At 39.9% G+C, this 26,017-nt stretch overlaps 1 protein-coding gene across 1 annotated transcript in view; it reads left to right on the top strand.

The window, feature by feature from the left end:
- CCKAR (cholecystokinin A receptor) overlaps positions 1 to 25,670 on the top strand; it is a 44,488-nt gene extending 18,818 nt beyond the window's left edge. Inside the window, exons 3-5 of the mRNA XM_060776144.2 lie at positions 16,640 to 16,898; positions 17,749 to 17,876; positions 24,633 to 25,670. Coding sequence (XP_060632127.2) covers positions 16,640 to 16,898; positions 17,749 to 17,876; positions 24,633 to 25,165 — 920 coding nt within the window. The 3' untranslated portion in view covers positions 25,166 to 25,670. The remainder of the gene's footprint in view (positions 1 to 16,639; positions 16,899 to 17,748; positions 17,877 to 24,632) is intronic.
- Positions 25,671 to 26,017: the final 347 nt, after the last annotated feature.

Here is a 26,017-nt window from a genome sequence, read left to right as displayed (position 1 = left end):
GACATGGGTTTTTTTTTAATAGATTCAAATAAAATAAAAATGCAAAAGTTTGCAATTGTGCTATGTTAGTGCTTTGGAGTGCTTTCTCCTCTAACATCTTCACTGACCAGTGAGAATAACCCTCTGGTTCTGCCTTTTACCCATCTGTGCCTATTTTCGCCTTTTGGGGAGTTAGGCACACCGGGCTCTCCAAACCTGAGGTTTTAGGAAAGCTGAAATCCCTCAACAGAGAGAGAGAGAGAGAGAGAGAGAGAGAGAACTGGCAACATTACGTGAAATTCTTTCATGGACATATCCACTTCACGAATGTCAGTTGGTCTTCAGTATCCTGGTCAAATTGGCCAATTGTTAATGTATTGTGAATTGGTCTGTCATTTCAATTGACACCTCTAGAATTCACCCTTATCTAATACCATACTGTAAATTAGTGTATTTACTAGTTTTTTTTATTTCTGCAAAACTAAAACTTTTCCTTGTATGCAGAATATAGCACACTGTCTTTATCAATGAATTCAACTTCCACGGTTTCACTTACCCATGTTCCAAAAATATTTACTCTAGAAGTGTTTGGGGGCTTCTCTGGGTTCTCCTGTGCAATTTTATGGTATGCTTTCAGCTCAAGTGTAGTCAGAATATAGGGTATTATATATAGTTTCAGGTATCCATGGATCTGCGTGTGTGCGTCTTCGAGGGTATCACACTCAGATATAGAAGTCATGCAAGATACTAAGGGTATGGAGGTATTTTTGGTTGGATTTTTCTTAAAACTGTCATAAAGGTACATTGAATGCCTACACATAGGGGAACAGTGAATTCCATTTATTTTTCCATTCACAGTCTTCACAAAGTGCAAAATAGAGCCCAGGAGACTTCAAAGGCACCAGCTTTATAATCTGATGAGCACAGTCGACATTAAGAGTGATTGCAAGGTTAATAGACTAAAAGACAAATTGCTTCAGCTTAATGTGATGTGACATGAGACAAAATAAAGACATCGCCAAAATTGCAGACATGAAAACAACCTTATAATTTATTGCTAGAGTTATTTGTCATACAGGCGGGCTCCATTTTCAGATATAACAAACCTACAAGTATATCGTTATATCTAGGGTTCCGTCCAGATGTGTTGGACCCCCACCTACATCACTGCTAGCATGCATGGGAAGATGATTATGAGTGCTATCATCTCACAAACATCTGGAAAGCAGCAAATTGGGAAAAGTTAAAGCCTAATTCCTTCTGTGGATCAACTTAACACATATTTGGTAGTGATGCTCTCTCAAGTGGTAAATGATGTTTCTTTGTCATAATATCTACTTTTAATTACCAACAGATTGTAAATTTAGTATGTTTGCTTTGAGTTTAGTCATTGGGAGATAAATATAGGCTGAGTCCTTGCTATCCAGTGCCATTTGTTCCAGGACACACACACACAAACACAAACACACACACACACACACACACACACAGCATGGATACCAAAATCTGTGGATGCTCAAGTCCTATATACAACAGCATAGTAAATGTTGTAACTTATATAAATAGGCAAAATCAATATTTGCTTTTGAAAATTTAGGTGGGATGGGGCAGGGATTCTATATCCATGGTGGAAACCATGGATATAGAAGGCCAATTGTATCTCTGCAGAAATCTCTGCACATCTGAAGGAAAAATCTATTAATCACAGGGAATACACATCCCTCTTAAGACATTTTCTGACCCGAAAGTGGGGAAACACATTTCAGGTTTTTACAATTTTAGATTGCAGGTGAGGCTCACTGGGAGCGCCAGTGATGGACAGGGAAATTCCCTTCACAGAGAAAATGAAATGTGAAGCAGGGTTCTGGCTCCTCTTGTTCTTGGGTTTGTTTATTTTTGTTAATAACATTTCCATCTCTAAAGACTGGGAGAAACAGTGTATGATTTTATCATATGAGTTCCCAAGTCTGAAGTTAAGTCTAGAGTTTCTCCTATGGCTTAAATATGAGCTTAGTCTACCAAACACTGTTCTTGTTCTGAGGATCAGATGACAAGATACTTTTAAGTGCTGTGATTTTTCCCAAAGGAAATGCAGGAAACTATTAATGTAGCTAAATGTCTGCCTGAGTCAGTGTGGTGCAGTGGTTTGAGTATTGGACAACAATTTTTGGAGACCAAGGTTCAAACTTCCACTCAGCCAAAGAAGCTCTTTTGGGTGACTTTGGGAAAATCACGCTCTTTTAGCTTCAGAGGAAGGCAAAGGCAAGTATCCTCTGAACAATTCTTACTAAAAAAAATCCCTTAGGGTTACTATAAATTCAAAATGACTTGCAGGCACAGTACAACGAATATGTGTTTTATTTTAGTTATGTATTTTCATACCCTCTACTGTAAAGTGATTTCCATACCCTCTATGGCAGGGGTCCTCAGACTTTTTAAACAGAGGACCAGGTCACAGTCCATCAAACTGTTCAAGGGCTGGATTATAATTTGAAAAAACACACAAATGAATTCCTATGCATACTGCACATATCTAATTTGTAGTGCAAAAAACATCTAAAATATTACAATAATTAACATGAAGAACAATTTTAACAAATATAAACTTATTAGTATTTCAATGGGAAGTGTGGGTCTGCTTTTGACTGATGAGATAGGATAGTTGTTGTTGTTTTGTGCTTTCAAGTCATTTCAGACTTAGGTTGACCCTGAGCAAGGGCCAGGTAAATGACCTTGGAGGGCTGAATCCGGCCCTCGAGCCTTAGTTTGAGGATCCCTGCTCTATGAGATACATATTCCCTACCCTCTATTTGTGTATAGCCACTCTGAGTCTCATTTAAGAGAAGAAAGCAGGGTATACATAAACATCATGATGATGATGATGATGATGATGATGATGATGATGATGATGTATTACCATATGTAAAATGAATGTGTGGTTTAGTAGCTGTGCTGTCAATGTGTGTTGTTGCTGTTTTGAAAGAAAGGAAAGTTTTGATTTTGAAATTACCAAACTTTTGAAAACATTTCCTAATATATAAAAGTCCATATCTATTCAAGTGGAAGAAGAAACCATGGCTGACATAACCAGGACTCCTAATGTATGTGTTTAAGGATAGTGGATGAAAGACAACCCTGTTCACTAGACAAATATGCATTTATTAAGAAGATAGAGGCTGGTCTAAACAATGGCTGGGACCTTATAGATGACATACAACAGTGTATTTAGGTCAGTGGTTCCTAACCAGTGGACTGCAAGAACTAAAATATGGTCCGCGGCCTCACCGTTACTACACCATTGTAATGAGAGCGACTGGTCTCACAAACCCTTCTTATAATGTCGAGGCTTATTAAATATTATTTTCTGTGGGCGAGCAGATAAATATTGGATGGAATATGTTCTGTATCACAAACTAGAACTGATGTGGTCTATCCAATGCTATTTTCTGAATCAGCACCCCAAATAACCAAAGTTGAGCAAAAACTGATTCGTAACCTTTTTGGTACTAATGTTGGAGAGTAGTCCCTGGTCAAAGTGATCCCTGGTCAAAGTGGTCCCTAGTCAAGTGGGCCCTGGTCCATAAAAGGTTGGGAACCACTGATTTAGGTGCTATGGCAGTATTTGGGGAGCACTGCAAAAGGGGGTTTCCAGTAACTCCTCATGAATTATTCCCCATGTCCAGAACTGCAGTAGGTTGGTGCCTGATGCATTCCTATTTGAGAAATGTGGGGACACTATGCAGCCAAGGGAAAGGGGAGGCCTTTGGCAACCTGACACCACCACCACCACCCCCCACAATACATTTTACAGTACACTTAATGTCCCTTTGTCATATAACTGCTTGTTGTTTTCTGAATATTTTGTATAGAAAAAAAATTACCACGTTTCCTTAAAATAAAAAAAGGCAAAATAAACTCTGCAAAAGCATATTGTTTCTTAAACAATATATGCTATACAGACGGTGGCCACAGTAAATGACTCAGAGTTCAGTTTGACAAAAATGGGGAACACATTTATTTGATAATCAATAAATCAGCGAAGTGTTACAAATGACAGTCTGGAAGTTTGAGGTAATTGCCGATATAAAATTAGAACAAGAATGAAAGCTTGTCTTCATCCTTGGTGATTACTATCATAAAGACATTTCAGGGGATAAATTACTGTGACATTTATGACAGCATCACAATCTCCTGGGAATGTATTGTGTTGGAAAACTGCATGGTTGCAAATGTTCTTTACCACAACACTTCTTTGTTGCTTAAATCTTTGTGTGTTAAAATAGAGTCTGACAGTGTTAGCCGTGATGAATCACATATTTCTGAGTTAGGTTTCCTACACTCACTTTTCACACAAGTGCAGTTTGATGGGTGTGGGGTGGTAGTTTCACTCATTGGTACCATTTTGCTCTTTGGTTCAAGAGTTAAAAATCTGTGACAGAATCAATGCAGAATCATGTATCTATGTAAAAACTTTCTTCACATCTTTGTGTCCTAGGAAAACAAGTAACAGTAGATATATGCTGAGTGTTTTGGCACTAGATGCCAGGCAACTGAGTTCAGTGATGTTTGGCTTTATCATGGTTATATAATTTTATTAGGTCCTTGAATAAATGTTAGCTTCTATTTGCCACTTCATTAGTCTAAATTACTCCAGGATTAACAGATGGCTGCACAGACAAAACTTTTGAAACTATCCAGTGACAATGCTGTAATCACAAAGGTCAAGAAATAATCAAGGGTGCCTTATGAAGAAATGAAGCAAACTCCAATTCAGTGACCCGTTCTTTTTCAAGCAAGGCTTCTTGTTTCAATCCAGAATAACAATGATAACTCTACATGGTTTGATTTGTTAAAAGATATTCTCATTTTCCACTCTATTCAATGTAGATGTTAGCTAAACTGTGCAATAATGTATTTGGAGTTACAGTTGCATACCAAACCTTTAGATTATTCCTTATGAATCAGATGGAAAATTGTTTTGGTTTGAAAGCCCTTTGTTGCCTTTTTGATGAGCATTCATGAAGGTGAGTACTAAAAACTCTGAATTATGTATTTCAAGAATGAAGAGTAAAGCTTCATGGTTGTTTAGTGAGTTAAACTGGCAACCAAAAAATTGTGCTTAAAATAGTATTGAAAAGAAGCTGAATGATACTACAGGTGCACATTTCTTTATTAACTGCGTTTTGTTCAACATACATCTCTCTTAGTTTTGTCTCAATAACTATAAGTGGCAACACTATAAGTGTCTGGCAGGTTTCTCAACATTAAATTCTAGATCACAGCTATCCAAACTGTTTCAGGAGAGGCCTTTCCGATTTGTGCCATCCGAAACAAAAACTCAAATGAAATGAATGGGACAAATTTCGGGGCCATGATTAGTTTGTACTTATTTAGGGCATTGAATGTTTGCCCTTTTTTGTGTGTAACCTGCCCTGAGTCCCTTCGGGGAGAGAAGGTGGTCTACAAATAAAGTATTGTTGTTGTTGTTGTTGTTATTATTATTATTATTATTATTATTATTATTATTTGGAACACAAAAAGATGAGTTCACAGCAAACAAGATCACTCTGCTGGCAGTTGTATTGGATCACACGTCGGACACTTCCCAAGTATCTAGGACTGTGTGATGTATCAGCAAATAATGCGTGCAGATCCCAGTAAGGTGGCCTTTTGCAGCTGGCAGATGGTAATCTTGTCAGTGCCATTTGTATTTACGTGCAGGCCAAGGTCTTTAGGCACTGCATCCAGTGTGCTGATCATCAATGGGACCACCTTTTCTGGCTTGTGCCAGTCTTTGCAGTTCAATCTTTAAATCCTTATATTGTGTTAGCTTTTCCAGTTGTTTCTATTATTATTATTATTATTATTATTATTATTATTTTCTTCTAATAGAATAGAATAACTTTATTGTCATTGCACGTTGTACAATGAAATTAAATGCTTTCCCCAGCACACATCACAAACACAACACACCCATCCTCCACACTCCAACTACCACTGCACAGCTGTTAATGGATTCTTATTAATGCAAAATAATATATGAGAGCTGATATAGAGCCAAAATATCTGGCATGAACTCTCATCCCCATACTAATTTGCCCTGCCAGAGTTTCTGGCAGACCATCAAATAAATATCTTAACGTTTTTAACCTGCAGTATTTTTCATTGCTCTGCCTCCGTCAATCCAAAGATTAATTGGGAAAGGACTTTCTATACATATAAATAATGAGATCAAATCTATCCCATTGCTAAATCAATACCATTTGAAGGGATGGGAGTTTTATTGGAGTTAAACACTAATTCCTTTTGCTATGACCTGAAATAATGGAAGTGATTTCACTGAATTACTGTAAATAACTGAAACTACTAATTTGTTCAACCACCTTCTGATCAAATGACCATTTATGATGCCATTCCAGAAAGCAAGCAGATAAGTTTTACTATAGTTGGCATCTAGTGATTTTCTCTGACAAATCACCTTGTAAACTCTTTGAAACCATCTGGAACCTATCTGGGCAGAGGGCAGCACAGAATATCATCAGCATATAACAGTTTGTTTACTCCATAAAACAGGACTTTCATATGAAAAGCACAGGTGGTGTTCTTCAATTCTAGATCTAAACTATTAAGCAGAAATAAGTGGCCCACCAGTCTACAACTAATTCTTGTTACTATCTGGATTGGTAAGCAGTCCTCTCTCAGCATTAGCACACTAAAAATTTAGTCACAGTTTATTCTGTTTAGTCCTGTCAAATGTATTAATAAGACTGAGAAAAACCATGTCTAATTGATTCATCTGGACTTAGGTATATTTATGGAACAAGTGGGCATCTGTTATTCTTCCCTGTGTTTTGACTCTCAGATGAAATAATATACTTTGAATGGGCTCATTTTTTTTCCAGTAATGCCCACCAAGCTGATTCAGGGAACACACTCGTTGATTCCCATTACTTAATTGTCATTTTTAGCACCTTCCCTGGCACAAACTCAGGTTGCAGACCTGTAGTCCAGTATATATGTTTCAGTGCCTATGTTTTCTGTCTCGGTAATTAGAGCATAAACTTGGATTATGGTTATATGGAAATGTTTTCTCTGAAAATGTATCTACATTATTCCTTCAGACTTTGTATCATATCTTTTCACAGCTTTTGCTGCATTTCAACTCATTATTAATGCCACCCCATTACTCCTTAGATTTTCAGTTTCTGCACATAATACTAAGAAGCATTTCCTATTTCTGAGGGCCCTTCCACACAGCCCATATAACCTAGAATATCAAGGTAGAAAATCCCACAATATCTGCTTTGAACAGGGTTATCTGAGTCCACACTGAGTCCATATATTACAGTTCAAAGATGTCGACAAGTTGGAATGTGTCCAGAGGAGGGTGACTAAAATGATCAAAGGTCTGGAGAACAAGCCCTATGAGGAGTGGCTTAAAGAGCAGGACATGTTTAGCCTGCAGAAGAGAAGGCTGAGAGGAGACATGATGAGGACCATGTATCAAGATGTGAGGGGAAGTCATAGGGAGGAGGGAGGAGGCTTGTTTTCTGCTGCCCTGGTGACTAGGGCGCCTAACAATGGCTTCAAACTACAGGAAAGGAGATTCCACCTTCGTGACAGTAAGAGCAGTTCAGCAGTGGAACTCTCTGCTCTGAAGTGTGGTGGAGACTCTTTCTTTGGAGGCTTTTAAGCAGGGGCTGGGGCCCCCAGTGGCGCAGTGGGTTAAACCCCTGTGCCAACAGGACTGAAGACCAACAGGTCGCAGGTTCGAATCTGTGGAGAGGCGGATGAGCTCCCTCTATCAGCTCCAGCTCCTCATGCGGGGACATGAGAGAAGCCTCCTACAAGGATGATAAAAACATCAAATCAGCCAGGCATCCCCTGAGCAATGTCCCTGCAGACGGCCAATTCTCTCACACCAGGAGTCACTCCTGACACAACAAAAAAAAGGGGGGGGGCTGGATGGCCATCTGTCGGGGGTGCTTTGAATGTGTTTTTCCTGCTTCTTGGCAGGGAGTTGATCTGGATGGCCCATGAGGTCTCCTCCAACTGAGTCTATGATTCTATGAAAGCAGTACATGTGGGATTTTATTCAGCTATGTGGAAGGGGCCTAAGATGTCTTCCACTAGTGACACCCTCCACTACTGCTGCTGCCCAATAACTGGGTTGTTGTAGCTTTATCGGGCTGTATGGCCATGTTCTAGAACATGGCCATACAGTCCGAAAAAAGGGACAACTTGATCCCAGCTATGAAAGCCTTCGACAATACATTGCCCAATAACTGTTTGTCACATTTAATCTGGCTCCTCAACAAAGCCTGTCTAATATGGGTGGCCCTATTAGCAGCACTAATACCACCACCACAGCCTTTTACCTCACAGGAATAACCAGTCCCATTATTGGGGAATAACTGTATGTCCTGTGACAACAGAGGCAATAAAAGAAAATGGCATCTCTGTCAGGATGTAATCCTCCCCTCATGGCTGGGTACAATTCTGACAAATGAATTGACTTCCTCAGCTACCCCCCCCCCCCCACCAGTAATAAATTTGGTTTATAAATGGTTTTACACCAGCATAAATTATCTCACCTTACTTCACAATAAATTCCAATCTTGCCCTACATGTTTATAGATTAAAATAATTTTGCTAGAATTACTAATCTGCAGGTAATATTTGAAAATATCTCATCGGGAAGAATTTCCAGGATATTTTAACCGTGTTGTAGCTGAACGTGAATTAGTATCTCTGCTAATTATGGAAAAGTAATGTGGGGATTTAAATATAATCAATGATGTTCCATCACCATTAAAGACCTAATGAAAATGTACTTACAAACCTTATATGAGCAGCCTTTGGAAAGTTTCGGGGCTTTTATTAAAACAAGAAAGTTTTCTATCTTCTGGCTCCTAGTTTGAGCCAGGCTGTGTTTCTCGTGAATTAAAAAGTAAAGGAGTAACAGGAGATTTGACTCCTCTTTCAAGCATCCAATTTTTTCTCTCTCCATTGTTGGATGGCCCCATATTTCCGAAGCCTATATTATTGTGCGAAACATGTAGCCATGTCATTTCCCTCACAATGAATTGCTTTATCTGTCTCCTGGAAGCTGATGAAATCCACTCCCCACACTACAAATGTCTGACTTGTTTTGCATTCATCTTCTTTTTGCAATACACAATCATATAATAAGTTTGGGACAGATAAGGCTTAATTACTTTCTCTTAGTGAGTAATTAGCATTGCCTCCATGCTTTTTTGACTTTTGTGGCTGCTTGGATCTCCCTGAAGAATGGAGGGGCTCAGTCAATTTAAAAAACCCAGCCACAATCAATGGTTTGGTTTGCATTATAGAGAACTGGATGGATAAATCCAGGGAGTGGTTTAGAATCTGCCCTGGTACCCAATGTGGCATCCACCCCAGTTGAACAGCTGGGGAAGAAGATGTCATCATCCAAAAAGATTCCATTTCTCATGAAGTAAACCATCTACCCTTGTAGAGATCTTCCATTTTTACCTCGTGCTTGGCCAAAGAGGCCAAACAGATCCAGCTCCTTAAGTTGGCTGAGATAGTTTTGGAAATGTTTGGGAGAATGTCAGCCTTCAAGAAGGATCTCAAAACTTGGCTTTTCTGTTCCACCTTTGGAGAATAATCAGATATTTCCTTCTGTTGCTCCTTCCATAATGTTTGTCCTCATATTGCACTTCCCCCTGCATGTTTGAAGGCCTGTCTCCACTACTCCGTCTCCTATGAGCTTCTCCAATACAAATATTTCTTTTTCATCTCTTTCTCATCCTGAATTTTATCATTTTATCTCGCACATGTGGCCTGCCCTTTGGGATTGATTCTGCACTGTATTATTTTGTATTGTTTTATTGTATTCTTATGTTTTTATTTAGTTAATTGTGATGTTTGTTTTGTTGTTCTGGTTTTATTTTGTTGTAATGTACTGTTGGACTTGACCTCATGTAAGCCGTCCCGAGTCCCCTTTGGGGAGATGGTGGCGGGGTATAAATAAAGATTATTATTATGACCAGAGTGAGCATAGGGCTGTCTCAATACAGCTCCAGCACCAACAGCCAACAAGTGCTATCTTTCTTTTGTATACTTTACTTTTAGGAAACAATAAAAATGTTTTGCACTGTCTCTGTGTTGATATCTTGCATCCATCAAATAGTAATAACCTCAGTTCAATCCATTTTAGTTCGAGGTCCTAACACAACCATCCACAAGAAAAATCAAATGGAGTAAACACAGCAAGGCACTGTACTTTCTGGTAATGTTACTTTTTGTGTAATGAGAAATGGTGGCTCGGTATTTTCTTTCATTACTGTTATCGAGTTAAATGGCTTTTTGAATCCTTTGGAGATAATTTTTTTTCCAAATTTTAGGGCACTAATTCTACTTTTTAATGCAGATTTCTTTAATAATAAAAGCATTAAAACATAAGAGGGGGTATAAGTAGGAAACAAGGTGTGCCATTTTTCATTAGTCATCATTCGTCAGATAAAATTCATTAAATTCATACAACACAATATCTGGCACATGGGCAAGGCCTGCATCAAAAACTTAAGAATCAGAACTTTCCAAATACTTTTTCATTTGAATTTTGTTAACATCAGAAGCCTCCTAAAGTCAGTTTTATTTTCAACACAAGCAATAAAAGCAAAGCCAAAAAGGCTGCCATTCCCCTTTAAATTAATGGCTTCTCACCATTTCAAGAGGGAAGCAGCAAGGAGAAAGCAGAGTTTGCTGGGAAAGAGACTGAGAAAGCACAGAATTCTGGGAAATGTAGTTTGGGAAGGCAAAAAGCCCTTTGCCAGAGAATTCAAAAGGCCCAGAATTCCACTCAGCACCAGAAAGCCCCAATCAGGATAGGGGAGAGCTATTTTCCCTCTGTACGGGCAGCCAGTCAGAGTTTCAATAAAGAGTTGACTCCTTGGGAAATTAACTTATACTTCTAATAAGTAGATCTCTGTGCTGGGATGGAAAGAAATCCATAAACTGAAGTTCAATTGTTTAATATGAAAGACATTCAATGCGATAGCTGTGTTGTTGTTGTTTTTTAAAATATATATTTTAGTAAAAAAAATTAAAATCCCAAAAATCAGTAGATGTATAAATATTTCTGAAACTTGGGGAGAATGATCCCCTGTTATCTTGTGTCATTATATAGAAAATTTAAGAAGATAGCTCTTGTAGGTTTTTTTAAAAAATGTTGTTTATAAAAGCTTTGAAAATTTCCCCCAAAATCTGTAAATATTTGAAACGTTTCAAAACTTGATGAGCTAACAGTGGTAAATGTATTCTACCGTTGTAGCAAGTTTCACCACAACAGCTGCAAAAATGTCAGAGAAAGGAACCCCTGAAATTTCCCCACTTGCATAATTACTATAACAAAAAGGTAATGACATATTGTTATTCTCGTTATAGGTAAAGGTAAAGGTTTCCCCTGTCATTAAGTGTAGTCATGTCTGACTCTGGGGGTGGTGCTCATCTCCATTTCTAAGCCAAAGAGCCGGCATTGTTCATAGACACCTCCAAGGTCATGTGGCCAGCACGACTGCATGGAGCACTGTTACCTTCCCGCAGAAGCGGTACCTATTTATTTACTCACATCTGCATGTTCTCAAATTGCTAGTTGGCAGAAGCTGGGCCTAAGAGCGGGAGCTCACCACGCTCTTTGGATTCGAACCACTGACCTTTTGGTCAGCAAGTTCAGCAGCACAGAGGTTTAATGTGCTGTGTCACCAGGGGCCCTACTCTCATTATAGCAATGACATTTTCACTAATGATACTTTAGAAACACTTTAGAAATAAAACGCCAGTGCCCCCTAATTTTGTAATGAGTTTTGAAACATTTTTTTCATCGATCACACAGCCGTAGTAGTTAACTAATGATTCCACCTTTTGTGGTTTCGCAACAAATTATAAGCAGAATGATTTTTAAAATGAACTTTTTAAGCTTCCAGTAGTAGGAAACAGACTATAGCCTTTAATAGGATTATTGTACATTCCAAATGTCTGCTCTATCTCCTGTTCTCCCTTTATTTTTCTTGACTTATAGTTATGTAGCAGAATAATTTTCTTAGCTGAAAGATTAGTGGTTGAATTTGCAGCTGGGTACTTGCCCTTGTTGCAAAAGATATTGATTTTCTCCTTCATTTGATGCTTATTGTGGTGGGCAACAGTCAAGCTCCTTGGCACTAAAGTTTTACTGTCCATTGAAGTGTATAAAATGCATGGGCAATTTTAAATTTCCACAGCTTAGTAAGAACATGACCCTGAAACCATCTAGTCTACTATCCTCTTTCTCATAGTGGCAAAGAAAAATGCTTCCAGAAGTGCAAAAACTGGACTTAAGGCAAGAGCTCTTTGTTCCTCAACAACACATATTTGGGGGCATTGTGCTTTGAAGCATGCACATTCAGTTTTTGCACTTTCTACATGGACTGCTATGTAAGCTTGGTGATGCTGGTCTTAGATGGATTTGTAGATGATTGATGATAGAATGCAAAAGGTACTCGCCCACGGTTATTCATCATTCAGACAGAAATGACCAGTGGACTTCTACCCCCAAGTGGACGTAATGAAGACACAAAGTCTCTGGATGGTTTTATTATTCCAGTTAACCCAACATATTTTGTACTAGTAATATAAATAACATAAATGACAAGAATTCTAGAAAGAGACATTGCAATTTGCTGCATCAGTTATATGTATAGATCTTACATTGAAAAACATATTAAATGTCTGTGTTAAAATTGAGGAAAGAAAGAAGGGAAGGGAGGGGAGGGGAGGGGAGGGGAAGGGAAGGGAAGGGAAGGGAAGGGAAGGGAAGGGAAGGGAAGGGAAGGGAAGGGAAGGGAAGGGAAGGGAAGGGAAGGGAAGGGAAGGGAAGGGAAGGGAAGGAATGCCGTGGATGTAGCGTACCTGGATTTCAGTAAGGCCTTCGACAAGGTCCCCCATGACCTTCTGGCAAGGAAACTAGTCCAATGTGGGCTAGGCAAAACTACGGTGGGGTGGATCTGTAATTGGTTAAGTGGACGAACACAGAGAGTGCTCACTAATGCTTCCTCTTCATCTTGGAAAGAAGTGACAAGTGGAGTGCCGCAGGGTTCCGTCCTGGGCCCGGTCCTGTTCAACATCTTTATTAATGACTTAGATGAAGGGCTAGAAGGCATGATCATCAAGTTTGCAGATGACACCAAATTGGGAGGGATAGCCAATAGTCCAGAGGACAGGAGCAGAATTCAAAACGATCTTGACAGATTAGAGAGATGGGCCAAAACTAACAAAATGAAGTTCAACAGTGACAAATGCAAGATACTCCACTTTGGCAGGAAAAACGAAATGCAAAGATACAGAATGGGGGACGCCTGGCTCGAGAGCAGTACGTGTGAAAAAGATCTTGGAGTCCTCGTGGACAACAAGTTAAACATGAGCCAACAATGTGATGTGGCGGCAAAAAAAGCCAATGGGATTTTGGCCTGCATCAATAGGAGCATAGTGTCTAGATCTAAGGAAGTAATGCTACCCCTCTATTCTGCTTTGGTTAGACCACATCTGGAATATTGTGTCCAATTCTGGGCACCACAATTCAAGAGAGATATTGACAAGCTGGAATGTGTCCAGAGGAGGGCGACTAAAATGATCAAGGGTCTGGAGAATGAGGAGCGGCTATGAGGAGCGGCTTAGGGAACTGGGCATGTTTAGCCTGAAGAAGAGAAGGCTGAGAGGAGATATGATAGCCATGTATAAATACGTGAGAGGAAGCCACAGGGAGGAGGGAGCAAGCTTGTTTTCTGCTTCCTTGGAGACTAGGACGCGGAACAATGGCTTCAAACTACAAGAGAGGAGATTCCATCTGAACATTAGGAAGAACTTCCTGACTGTGAGAGCCGTTCAGCAGTGGAACTCTCTGCCCCGGAGTGTGGTGGAGGCTCCTTCTTTGGAAGCTTTTAAGCAGAGGCTGGATGGCCATTTGTCAGGGGTGATTTGAATGCAATATTCCTGCTTCTTGGCAGGGGGTTGGACTGGATGGCCCATGAGGTCTCTTCCAACTCTTTGATTCTATGATTCTATGATTCGAAGGGAAGGGAAGGGAAGGGAAGGGAAGGGAAGGGAAGGGAAGGGAAGGGAAGGGAAGGGAAGGGAAGGGAAGGGAAGGGAAGGGAAAGGAAAGGAAAGGAAAGGAAAGGAAAGGAAAGGAAAGGAAAGGAAAGGAAAGGAAAGGAAAGGAAAGGAAGGTTGAGAAAGACAGACAGACATATAACTGTTGGAAGAGTGACCACTAATATCACAGGCCATATAATCCAGTATATGATCCCAGATTATCTGATTTGAACTGGATTATATGGCAGTGTAGGTCCTGTCACAGAAATCAGAATCTGATTTTGCAAAATCTCAACAAAATAAATTTTAACAGAGATAAAAGTAAAGTATTACATTTAGGCAAGGGAAGAAAAAGAAAAGTAAAGAACCTACAGGATGGGTGACACCTGCCCTATGTCAGGGTAATCTCACATTATATTGACAAAAAATCTGATGAAGTGGGCCAGTGGGTTGTTGTAGGTTTTTTGGGCTATATGGTTTATTCTAGAAGCATTCTCTCCTGATGTTTTGCCTGCATCCTCAGAGGTTGTGAGGTATGTTGGAAACTAGAAAAATTGGGTTTATATATCTGTGGAAAGTCCAGTGTGGGAGAAAGAACTTTTGTTTGTTGGAGATAGGTGTGAATGTTTCAATTGGCCACCTTGATTGGCATTTGATGGCCTGACAGTTTTTAGGTGTGGCTTGTTACTGCCTGGGAGAATCCTTTGTTGAGAGGTGATAGCTGTCCCTGATTGTTTCCTCTCTGTTGTTTTGCTGTGATTCAGTTTTGTTCTTTATTTCCTGTTATAATTTTAGAGTTTTTAAAATACTGGTAACCAGATTTTGTTCATTTTCATGGTTTCTTCCTTTCTGTTGAAATTGTCCACATGCTTGTGGATTTCAGTGGCTTCTCGGTGTAGTCTGACATGGTGGTTGTTGGTGTGGTCCAGCATTTCTGTGTTCTCAAATAAAATGCTGTGTCCAGGTTGGTTCATCAGGTGCTCTGCTATGGCTGACTTTGAAGTAGTCTGAGTGCCTTTCATGTTCCTTGATTTGTGTTTTGGCACTGCTTTTAGAACAGGGCTGCATTTACACTGTAGAATCAATGCCACCTGACACCACTTTAAACAACATGGATGCTAATCATTAATTAGCAGAGAAGGTTAAATATCAACAACACTTTATTTATATTCTGCCCTATCTCTCGAAGGGGACTCAGGGCTGATCACAGTACACATACATGGCAAACATTCAATGCTGTTTTGGATAGACAGGACAGAAACGGACAGAACAGAAAGGAGGTTGAGATCCAGCTTTTTGCTGCCTTGGAGGTTGTGCTTGGATCCAGCCAATGGGGGTTGCTGTTGCTCCATCTTCTATGATGAAGAGGCATCAAGACTTTCTCCTTCCTTTAAGTCACTGGGCATTTTCAGACCTTTTTCTTTATGGTGTCATAAAATACCTCCCCCGCTTGTTTTAGAGGTACCTAATTTCTCTATTATGGCTCAAGCTGTTTTCAAACTGCTTAGGTAAACAGTAAACTGGGCTGACAGTTGGGAGCTCATGTCAACCTGGGGCTTTGAACTGGCAACCTTTCAGTTAGCAGATCTTATTGCTGGTGATTTACCAGCTGTGCTAAAGCCTGGCTCTTCTGCCTACCTAGCAGTTTCAAAAAAAGCAATGTGAGTAGATAAATAGGTACTATTTAAGTGGGGAGGTATTTAGAGTATTTAAAGACCTTGTAAAACTACAACACGCATGATTCTATAGCATTTAGCCAGGGCAGTTAAAGTGGTGTAAAACTGTATTAATTCTACAGTGTAGATGCACCCCAGGGTCCACAAAGGGGACTCAGACAATACAGACAACTGTACATAGTTAAATATATATATAGGCTTTCCTATCTTCGGCATCTTGGAGGCTATGAGGGTGCTGTTGCTCTTTCTTACCTGCTGAAAAGCTTTTGTTCGTAAACTTCTTCCTTGATCAAATCGCTGGAATTTTCTGGCATTTCCTTTTCAAAACTGCTAGGTAGGCAGAAGCTGGGCTAAAGGTCAGGAGCTCACCCTGATCCAGGCTTCGAACTGTCAGCCTTTCAGTTGGCAAGATTTACTGCAGCTGGCAATTAACCTGCTGTGCTAAAGCCCGGCCCTTTAACACAGCAGGTGCTTTTTATTTTAGTGTCCCAAATGGGAAAAATACTAGATGTAGCTGGTTTTTCCACTCTTTCCTTTGTGTGTGTTTTTAAAATAATTATTAATGTATATTAAGTTATTTATGCATGCTCAGTAACAGATTCAGGAGGCAGCTGCTAAATCAGCTAGATCAGGGCGTCTTAAATGTTTCCACTCAGGACACACTTTGGTCTGAATTTTTTTATGTGATCAGAAAATACAAGTATATAAAATAGATATATAAACCAAACATTTACTGATAACAAATCAACATTTGATAGCTAAATAGGCTGATTTTCCTATTTCATTTTGACAGTCGGTAAAGAAACAGCAATAGTCTGAACCTAGAGATAAACATTTATACTTTTTTCTCTCCTTTCCCCCTTGTGCAGGAGTCTCTGTCAGCGTTTCGACATTCAGCTTAGTTGCAATATCTTTGGAAAGATACAGTGCTATTTGCAAACCACTACAATCTCGGGTCTGGCAGACCAAATCGCATGCCTTGAAGGTGATCGCTGTGACCTGGTGCGCCTCCTTTGCCATCATGACACCATACCCAGTTTACAGCAATCTGGTGTCATTCCCAAAACACAACCGCACAGTCAACATGTGTCGCTTCAATTGGCAGAATGAGACAATGCAGAGATCTTGGTAAGAACAAATAGGGGTTTTTGTGTTTAATTTTTAATTTGCCACCCCCTTTTTTCCCCAGCAAGAGTTGGTGATATTAGAGTCGGACAGCCAATCGGTTCCAGCTCCAAAAGGAGTATTTTTTGGGAAGTCAAACATTACATGGGAGCTTTGAAAGATTATCTAGGTAAAGGTAATGGTTTTCTCCTGACATTAAGTCCAGTTATGTCCGACTGGGGGTTGGTGCTCATCTCCATTTCTAAGCTGAAGAGCCAGCGTTATCTGTAGACACCTCCAAGGTCATGTGGCCGGCATGACTGCATGGAGCACCATTACCTTCCCGCCGGAGCGGTACCTCTTGATCTTCTCATATTTGCATGTTTTCAAACTGCTAGTTTGGCAGAAGCAGGGGCTCACCCTGCTCTCCGGATTCGAACCTGCGACCTTTCGGTCAACAAGTTCAGCAGCTCAGAGCTTTAACCCACTGCGGGCTCCAGAAAGATGATCTACATTGCTTTAAAATTGTTTGAAAATGAAGCATACACATATCCCAGACACTCCAGTTTCCTTTATCAAGTTTTTGCTTGCCTCTTATATTTCCTAAGTATAGCCAGAGCTTAGGAAAGTCATTGATTTGGACTAGAACAGTCTAGTCTACAAACACAGAGTAATACCTTGTAATATATCCTGCCTAAGATTTGATATGTGGTACTTTCTAGTCTCATCCCCTTACACTCTGAACTATAATCAATGCACACATGGGGGGATCATACCAAGGGAATGAAAGGAGTCAATTTGCTCAGTGAGAGGCTGATAAGAATCCATCTCACACCTTCTCTTCTGGTCTAAATCTTGCTTCTGGCTTCTGCAGGTACATCTTCCAGCTGCTCATTCTTTTCCTTATCCCGGGGATTGTAATGATGATTGCGTATGGCTTAATCTCCTTGGAGCTGTACAGAGGAATCAAATTCGATGTCAGCCAGAGAAAGTCTTCACGAGGTAATCTTTATGATTGAGCCCCTTTTGCTTTTTTTTGTCCCACTCAGAATGGCTTCGGATGTGGAAACGTGATCGGCATACACTATCTCACTAAAAGGCTACATCAGACAAGGCCAATCTGAAAGATCCTGGAATCATTGTGCAAATGCGTCCTCGTTAATAACCATTTTTGGGATAATAACTGTTACCATTGTTGCCATTATTTTTACAAACTGGGTGGTCATGAGTTTTTTTTATTAAATTGTCATAAAGACAAGCACATCTCAAATAAGAAATTAGCACTGCATGCAAAGATGAGAAGTAACAATTGAAAGCCAATTAGCTGCCTTTCTTTCCCAGCCTGCCTATGATTTATAAACAGAATGTTCTAATTTCGTCTACATGAGGGAAAGTAATTAACCACAACATAAAGTATTATGTTTTCTTTTAAAGCCTAATAAATGACACCCCATTTTCCCAAGGGTGAGTTTAACACAGGCATGAAAAACCTGGGACTCACTCTGAATTAGCCCCTGGCTGTTTTCACAATGTCCTATTACTTCCAGTGGATTGTGGGTTATGCTTGATCAGTGTTTCTCAACCTTCCTAGTGCCGTGACACCATAATACAGTTTCTCATGTTGTGGTGACCCCCAACCATAAAATTATTTTTGTTGCTACTTCATAACTGTAATTTTGCTACTGTTATGAATCATAATGTAAATGTAAATATAAGATATGCAGGGTGTATACGAGATATAGGCTGTTAGGAATTGTGGGAGTTGAAGTTCAAAAAACCTGGAGGGCCGAAGTAATGTAAATATCTGATAGGCAGGATGTATTTTCATTCACTGGTTCAAATTTGGCACAAATAACCAATACACCCAAATCTGAATACTGGTATGGTTGGGAGGATTGATTTTGTCATTTGGGAGTTGTAATTGCTGGGATTTATAGTTCATGTACAATCAGAGAGCATTCTAAACTCCACCAATGATGGACTTGAACCAAACGTGACACACAGAACTCCAATGACCAACAGAAAATACTGGAAGGATTTGGTGAGCATTGACCTTGAGTTTTGGAGTTGTAGTTCACCTACATCCAGAGCACTGTGGACTCAAACAATGATGGATCTGGACCAAACTTGGCATGAGTACTCAATATGCCCAAATGTGAACACTGGTGGAGTTTGGGGAAAATAGACCTTGACATCTGGGAGTTGTGGTTGCTAGGATTTATAGTTCACCTACAATCAAAGAGCATTCTGAACCACACCAAAGATAGAATTGGGCCAAACTTCCCACACAGAATCCTCATGGTCTGTGGTGACCCCTCTGACACTCCCTAGAGACCCCTCTAGGGGTTCCGACCCCCAAGTTGAGAAACGCTGTGCTAGATTAAACCAACTTTGCCCCACTTCAGGTAAAGTCTGGAGATGTTCCAAAGTTTGCTTTGGAAACCCTGGAGCATCCCACAGCTTCAGAGCTGTGTGGACAGCTGGATCAGGTCTGATTTGGACCATTTACTACTGGTGTAGACTTGTGCTAAACCAGTGGTTTTCAACCAGTGGTTTACAACTCCCAGAAATCCCATCCAGTTTACCAGCTGTTAGGATTTCTGGGAGTTGAAGGCCAAACATCTGGGAACCCACAGGTTGAGAACCACTGTCCTAAACCATAGCAACTTACTCCCAACTGCAGTCATGGGAACACACAGGAGATCCTTACAGGAGTAGTTTGGTCTGAGGGCTGCACAATTTCCTCTGAGTCTATTCAATAAATAGACTCCTGAATCTCCTTTCTCCTCATCCATCCTATTGTTCACTTTGATTGTGGGATAGGAAATAGTTAAAAATCATATACAGGGGAGAATATACAAACTAAGAAGAGTTGAGCATCTCTTCTTGCCTACTAATTCTCATTTGCCACGACCTTTTTAACATTAGCATTCATGTTGTACTGTACTGAGTTGGGAACAGCTTAACAGTAACTTTAATTTAAGGGAAGCATTCAACTGGAACAGGTTATTCCCCTTAAGGAACATTTAGTCTCATTCAAAGACATTGAGATTTTTTGTTGTCGTTTATTTGTTCAGTTGCTTCCAACGCTTCATGACCTCATGGACCAGCCCACACAAGAGCTCCCTGTCAGCCATTGCCACCCCCAGCTCCTTCAAGGTCAAGCCAGTCACTTCAAGAATAACATCCATCCATCCTGCCCTTGGTCAGCCTCTCTTTCTTTTTCCTTCCATTTTCCCCAGCATGATTATCTTCTCCAAACTTTCCTGTTTTCTCATTATGTGGCCATTTTTGCCTCTAATATCCTTCCCTCCAGTGAGCAGTTGGGCATTATTTCCTGGAGTATGGACTGCTTTGATCTTCTTGTGGTCCAAGACACTCTCAAAATTTTCCTCCAGCACCACAGTTCATAACCGTATATCCTCCTTCACTCAGCCTTCCTTATGGTCCAGCTCTCGCATCCATAGGTTACTACAAGGAATACCATTGCTTTAACTATGTGAACCTTCTCTGCCAGTGTGATGTCTCTACTCTTCACTGTTTTATCGAGATTTGTCATTGCTGTCCTCCCAAGAAGTAAACATCTTCTAATTTCCAGGCTGCAGTCCACGTCTGCAGTAATCTTCACGTCTAGAAATACAAAGTCTGTCACTGTCTCCACATTTTCTCCCTCTATTTGCCAGTTATCAATCAGTTTGGTTGCCATCATCTTGGGTTTTTTTTTTTTGTTTGTTTAACTACAAGCCAGCTTTTGCTCTTTCTTCTTTCACCCTGGTTATAAGGTTCCTCAGCTCCTCCTCGCTTTCAGCCATCAAAGTGGTATCATCTGTATATCTAAGGTTGTCAATGTTTCTTTTAGCAATTTTAACTCCAGCCTTGGATTTGTCAAGCCCTGCACATCATATGATGTGTCATGCACACAAGCTGAATAGGTAAGGTGAGAGTATACAGCCCTCCTTTCCCAATCTTGAACCAGTCTATTGTTCCGTGATCTGTTCTTACTGTTGCTACTTGATCGCTATATAGATTCCTCAGGAGACATCCAAACTGGCTTGGTAGCCCCATATCACCAATAACTTGCCACAATTTGTAATGATCCACACAGTCAAAGGCTTTAGAATAGTCAATAAAACAGAAATAGATGTTTTTCTGAAACTCCCTGCCTTTCTCCATTATCCAGCAGATATTGGCAATTTGGTCTTTCATTCCTCTGCCTTTTCTAAACCCAGTTTGCATTACCAGTGCAGACTTGTCCTAAACCACAGCCACTTACTCCCAACTGCAGTGATGGGAACACACAGGGGGTTCTTATAGGAGCAGTTTGGTCTGTGGGACGAACAATTTATTATTTCCTTTTCTCTGATTCTATTCAATAAATATATTCTCCTGAATCTCCTTTCTCTTCATCCGGCCTATCGTCCACGTTGTGGGACAGGTAACTGTTAAAAATCTTATACAGGGAGAATGCACAAACTAAGAAGAGTTAAGCATCCCTTCTTGTCTACTAATTCTCATTTGCCACAACCATTTTAGCATTAGCATTCATGTTGCACTGCACTGAGTTGGGAACACCTTAATTTAAGGAAAGCATTAAAATGGAACAGGTTATTCCCCTTAAGTAACATTTAATCTCATTCAAAGACGTTGAGATACCTTGATAATATTTTGACCAGAACCTAATGTACATCCACTGGATAGCACTGTCTCTGTCTCAAATAGCAGTCCCTTCCCTCTCTCCTGTACTCTTAAAAAAACAATAACAAATAAACCATTGAAGAATGAATCTGGTGCAACTGGAGTCTATAGGGGAAAAGATTGAAGTTCCAATTCCTTCAGTATCGACTAAAAAAGCATCCCATTCAATCTTGGCTTCTACATCTCAAAGAGAAGATTTAACTTTCTTAGCACATGTCTTGATGGTGCACTATCTCAGCAGATGCACATTTTCCAGGTCATGCAGTGCTAGCAAAGTAAGGCAGAAAAAATACCCACCAGTTCCACAGTCTCTATTTCTCCTATGACTGCTCTCGTAGTCACTGTACTGGTGGTCTTTTTGCTACTGCCCACGCTCACAAAGTTACTAGGGGTGTGCGATAAACAAAAACGTGTTACAATAGTCATTGCTAAATTGGGGAGGGGATTGTTAATGTAGTATTCTGGGAGGTTCAAATATATATTACAAAATGATTTATTAAACAGAAATTGAACAACACATCCCAAATTACCTACTTAATGCAGCTAAATCCCGATTGATATTCACTCCACCCGATTGATATTCACTCCAAATATCAATCCCGATTGATATTCACTCCAAAGATTGATATTCTTTCACTCAAACTCCAAACTTCATCATTCATATATTTTGCTTTTTTTCTCACTCATCTTCTGTCTAGCTCTGATCCTGGATCTAATTAATCTCTGTCTCTGTTCCTGACTGAGGACTTTACCAAACCAGATTGTTGTCTTTTCACATTTGGGTTATTTATTTAAATGGAAACAACCCATTATTGGAAAGAGCTCTTACATACCTCCGTGCAATTGTATGATGCTGGCACTTTATTGATGCAAATTTCCATGATCAGTATTCCACTACACCTGTTTGTTCTACCCAAAACATGTGCACTGTACCTCCTCCCCTTTTTCTGCAACTGTGAAGATGTGCAGTTTTGGCATCCTAGCAAGACTTTCGTCTGCTTCTCAATACTAGGGCCCCTTCTACACTGCCCTGTATCCCAGGATATGATCCGGATTATCTCTTTATCTAAAATTATCTGGCAGTGGAGACTTGTAGAGTCTAGTTCAAAGCAGATAACTCGGGATCAGATCCTGTAATATAAGGATAGTGTAGAACGGGCTGCAGCAGATGGAGATAATCACACAAAGAGGTGTTATGGCACAACGGCAATATTCATTTATGGGTTTTTGCTATCAACGAAAAGAGATGATCCAATCACAATTCAAGCAACTGCAGAACAGCCACAACATTGTGCAGAAAACTCCATCCAAAGGTGCTTTTATCATGCCATAATTTCACAATATTTTCTAATATTGCCACCTTTTATAGCCACACTCTGACTAAATGCCATACACATCTGCTTTTTTAATGTTCCGGGGAGGCCCTCCTCTCGTTCCCTCTCCCGTCTCAAATGCGGTTGGTGGGGACGAGAGAGAGGGCCTTCTCAGTGGTGCCCCCCCCCCCCCGCCTCTGGAATGCCCTTCCAAGGGAAATAAGACAGGCCCTATCCCTTCCCTCCTTTCGTAAGAACTTGAAGACTTGGTAGTTTCAACAAGCCTTTGAAAATGACCTGTTCTAACTCAGCCCCACACATTGTCAAATACGGCCTTATTCTTCCTAGCAATTACCCAGATGATTTCCTCTAATCAGCCTTGGAATGAACAGCCACAGATCCGTACCTAATATTATTGTTGCCTGTCTTAGCATTGCACTTAATTCCCAGGCCCCCTAGAATTTTTAGGCATGCACAAATCTTGGCCCGGCCTTTTTAAATTTTTTAACTGCCTTGAACAGGCAGGATTCTTTTAATATGTGTGTTATGGCGACAATTTTTATGTTTATATTTTTTTTTGTTAATCTTATGGTTATGTTGTTTTTTACTTTGTATGTTTTGTGATGTGACCTGGGAACTGCTCTGAGTCTCCTCGGGGAGATGGAGCGGTATATAAATAAAGTATTATTATTATTATTATTATTATTATTATTATTATTATTTAAAAAATCAGCTCAGCCAATCACCAGTCACTCCTATCATTCCATACTTTCTTCTTCTTCCAACAAATACTTAGCTTGTTACATCTATGATTTATGACCATACTTTGCCATAATTTACGTAATACATGCAACAAAAATTCTCTCCAAAAAGTCCATAACATCACCTACACCAATAGTATACACCAGACTTTTTTTTACATTAAATTGAGTAGCTTTTTCACACTTCAGAGCACCAGAACTAAGATTACTGGAGTTTGATTAATGGCTTTTTTCTGAAGAAATACAAATCCTGTTTTTGAAGATGGGAATAAACTCTGGATGCATTGCAAAGCATAGCAGATGACATTAGAGCTTTATAGGAATTCATTCTCTTAAAACCAAGATGAGTTTATGCTTCAGATAAGTAAACTTATTGAAGCCCTATAGGCTTTGTGATAGGACTTCCTTTTGGGAAATGATCTTGTATTTAAAGGTGTGCACAATCAGCAGATCTTCTATACCACGTGTCTGATGAATTCAGTTTTCAGGAAGTTAGTAGTGTCCAATAAGTGGAAGATAAAAATGAGAACTGAATTCATTGCACAAACCAGCTCCTCTATACCCCTGAGCAAGCTTATATTGTACTATTAAGTTGGTGGAAAGGCAGGTACTATAGAAAATGTGTTTACAGGGTTTCCTTCAGTCCTGAAATTTTCTAGTTGCTACACAGCTGCTGAATTTCTGGGCCACGGTCTATTTTAGAGTGCCAAAAATTGCTGCCAGAGGAGCCAGATGTTATTCCAGAGAACATGGATTCTGCCTTCTGCATATTCTCCATCACTGTTCAGTGACCTGTCAATTAAGAAGCTTTAGTCATCAGATGTTTGATGAAACAATGCTGTAATCTGTTCCCACAGGCCAGTGGTCAATTTATATTTTACCCATATCAATATAAACTTTTTACTAACTTTGTGCTGGGATTTATATTGTGCTACATCATTCTCAGGCTGGAAAAGTTTTGTTCAATCACTGCTGTTCTGTATCTACAGAGAGGAAGACAAGCACCACCAGTACCAAATATGAAGACAGTGATGGATGCTATGTGCAGAAAAACAAGAAGAAGAAGGTGCCGCTTCGACAGCTTTCGGTAAATAGCTGCAGCACCAAAACAGAGCGCCCTAGGAGCAGCTGCTCCACTGCTAACTTGATGGCCAAGAAGCTGGTCATCCGCATGCTGATTGTGATTGTGATCTTGTTCTTCATATGCTGGACTCCCATTTTCAGTGTCAATACCTGGCGTGCCTTTGACCAGGAATCAGCACAGCTGCTTCTTACAGGAGCACCCATCTCTTTCATCCATTTGCTCTCCTATACCTCTGCCTGTGTGAACCCCATTATCTACTGCTTCATGAACAAACGCTTCCGCATGGGTTTTCTGGCAACTTTCACTTGCTGCGCCAAGCAAAACCGTCCAGTGGTTAGAGCGGAGATGGCAGAGGATGAGGATGGGAAGACCACTGGGGCATCGCTTTCCCGGTATTCGTACACACACATGAATGTGTCCACTCCTCCATGGACCTGATTGGCATGAAATGGGAGGAAATAACGAGTTTTTCCCCTCCTGCAATTGCTTTGACATGATAAATCCATCTAATATATCTTTGCACAAACACACTTGAATAAAGTTGGTGTTATGTAGGAGAAGAAGATGAACCAAACAAGAATTTATACATAAAAAACCATCAAAAAGATATTTCAGCTTTGAATTTTAAAGACTACAAAATATATCTCAGGTAGAAAAGATAAGTGTAGAACTAGATAGCTCTTGGGTTCTGTAGTGCATCTAAGCAAGCATACACCTGCCCCAAAATCTTATAACACAGAAAAAAAGTCTTGTCTTAGGCCTGTTCCTGAGGTTATTTGGGGTGCTGATTCAGAAAATAGCATTGGATAGACTACATCAGTTCTAGCTTCTCAGGTATGGTTATTATTGTTTTCTATGTGTCAGCAGTGTTGACCGGTAAATGGTATATGTTCTATATCTCAGAAACTAGATCTGATAGGGGGAAACTGGTGCAATTTATAGAATCAGCAGGTGAAAAATACCCAAAAACAGGGATAATGTATTGCCACATGCTTTTCATAATTAGTAGCTTTGGTTTTCTGGATCAACACCTATTTAACATCTATTTTGACTTTGGAAATAGGTTCTCCAAACATAAGGCTTATACACACACAAACATACTTACACATACACACATACATACACACACACACACACACACACACATATGTCACATTCCAATCCAATAAGTCTTTATTTGCATATATATAGCAAAACAGTATAAAATACAGTATAAATTATAGAAAAGGGAACTTCACATTTGCTAACCTTTCAGTTTACAGACTTTGTTCAGGAATCTTGCCTCTGAAA

The sequence above is a fragment of the Anolis sagrei genome, chromosome 5, assembly GCF_037176765.1.
Source record: "Anolis sagrei isolate rAnoSag1 chromosome 5, rAnoSag1.mat, whole genome shotgun sequence".
Taxonomy (NCBI): Eukaryota; Metazoa; Chordata; class Lepidosauria; order Squamata; family Dactyloidae; genus Anolis; species Anolis sagrei.
The sequence above is the reverse complement of the archived record's forward strand: the minus strand, read 5'-3'. Positions and strand labels throughout refer to the sequence as shown.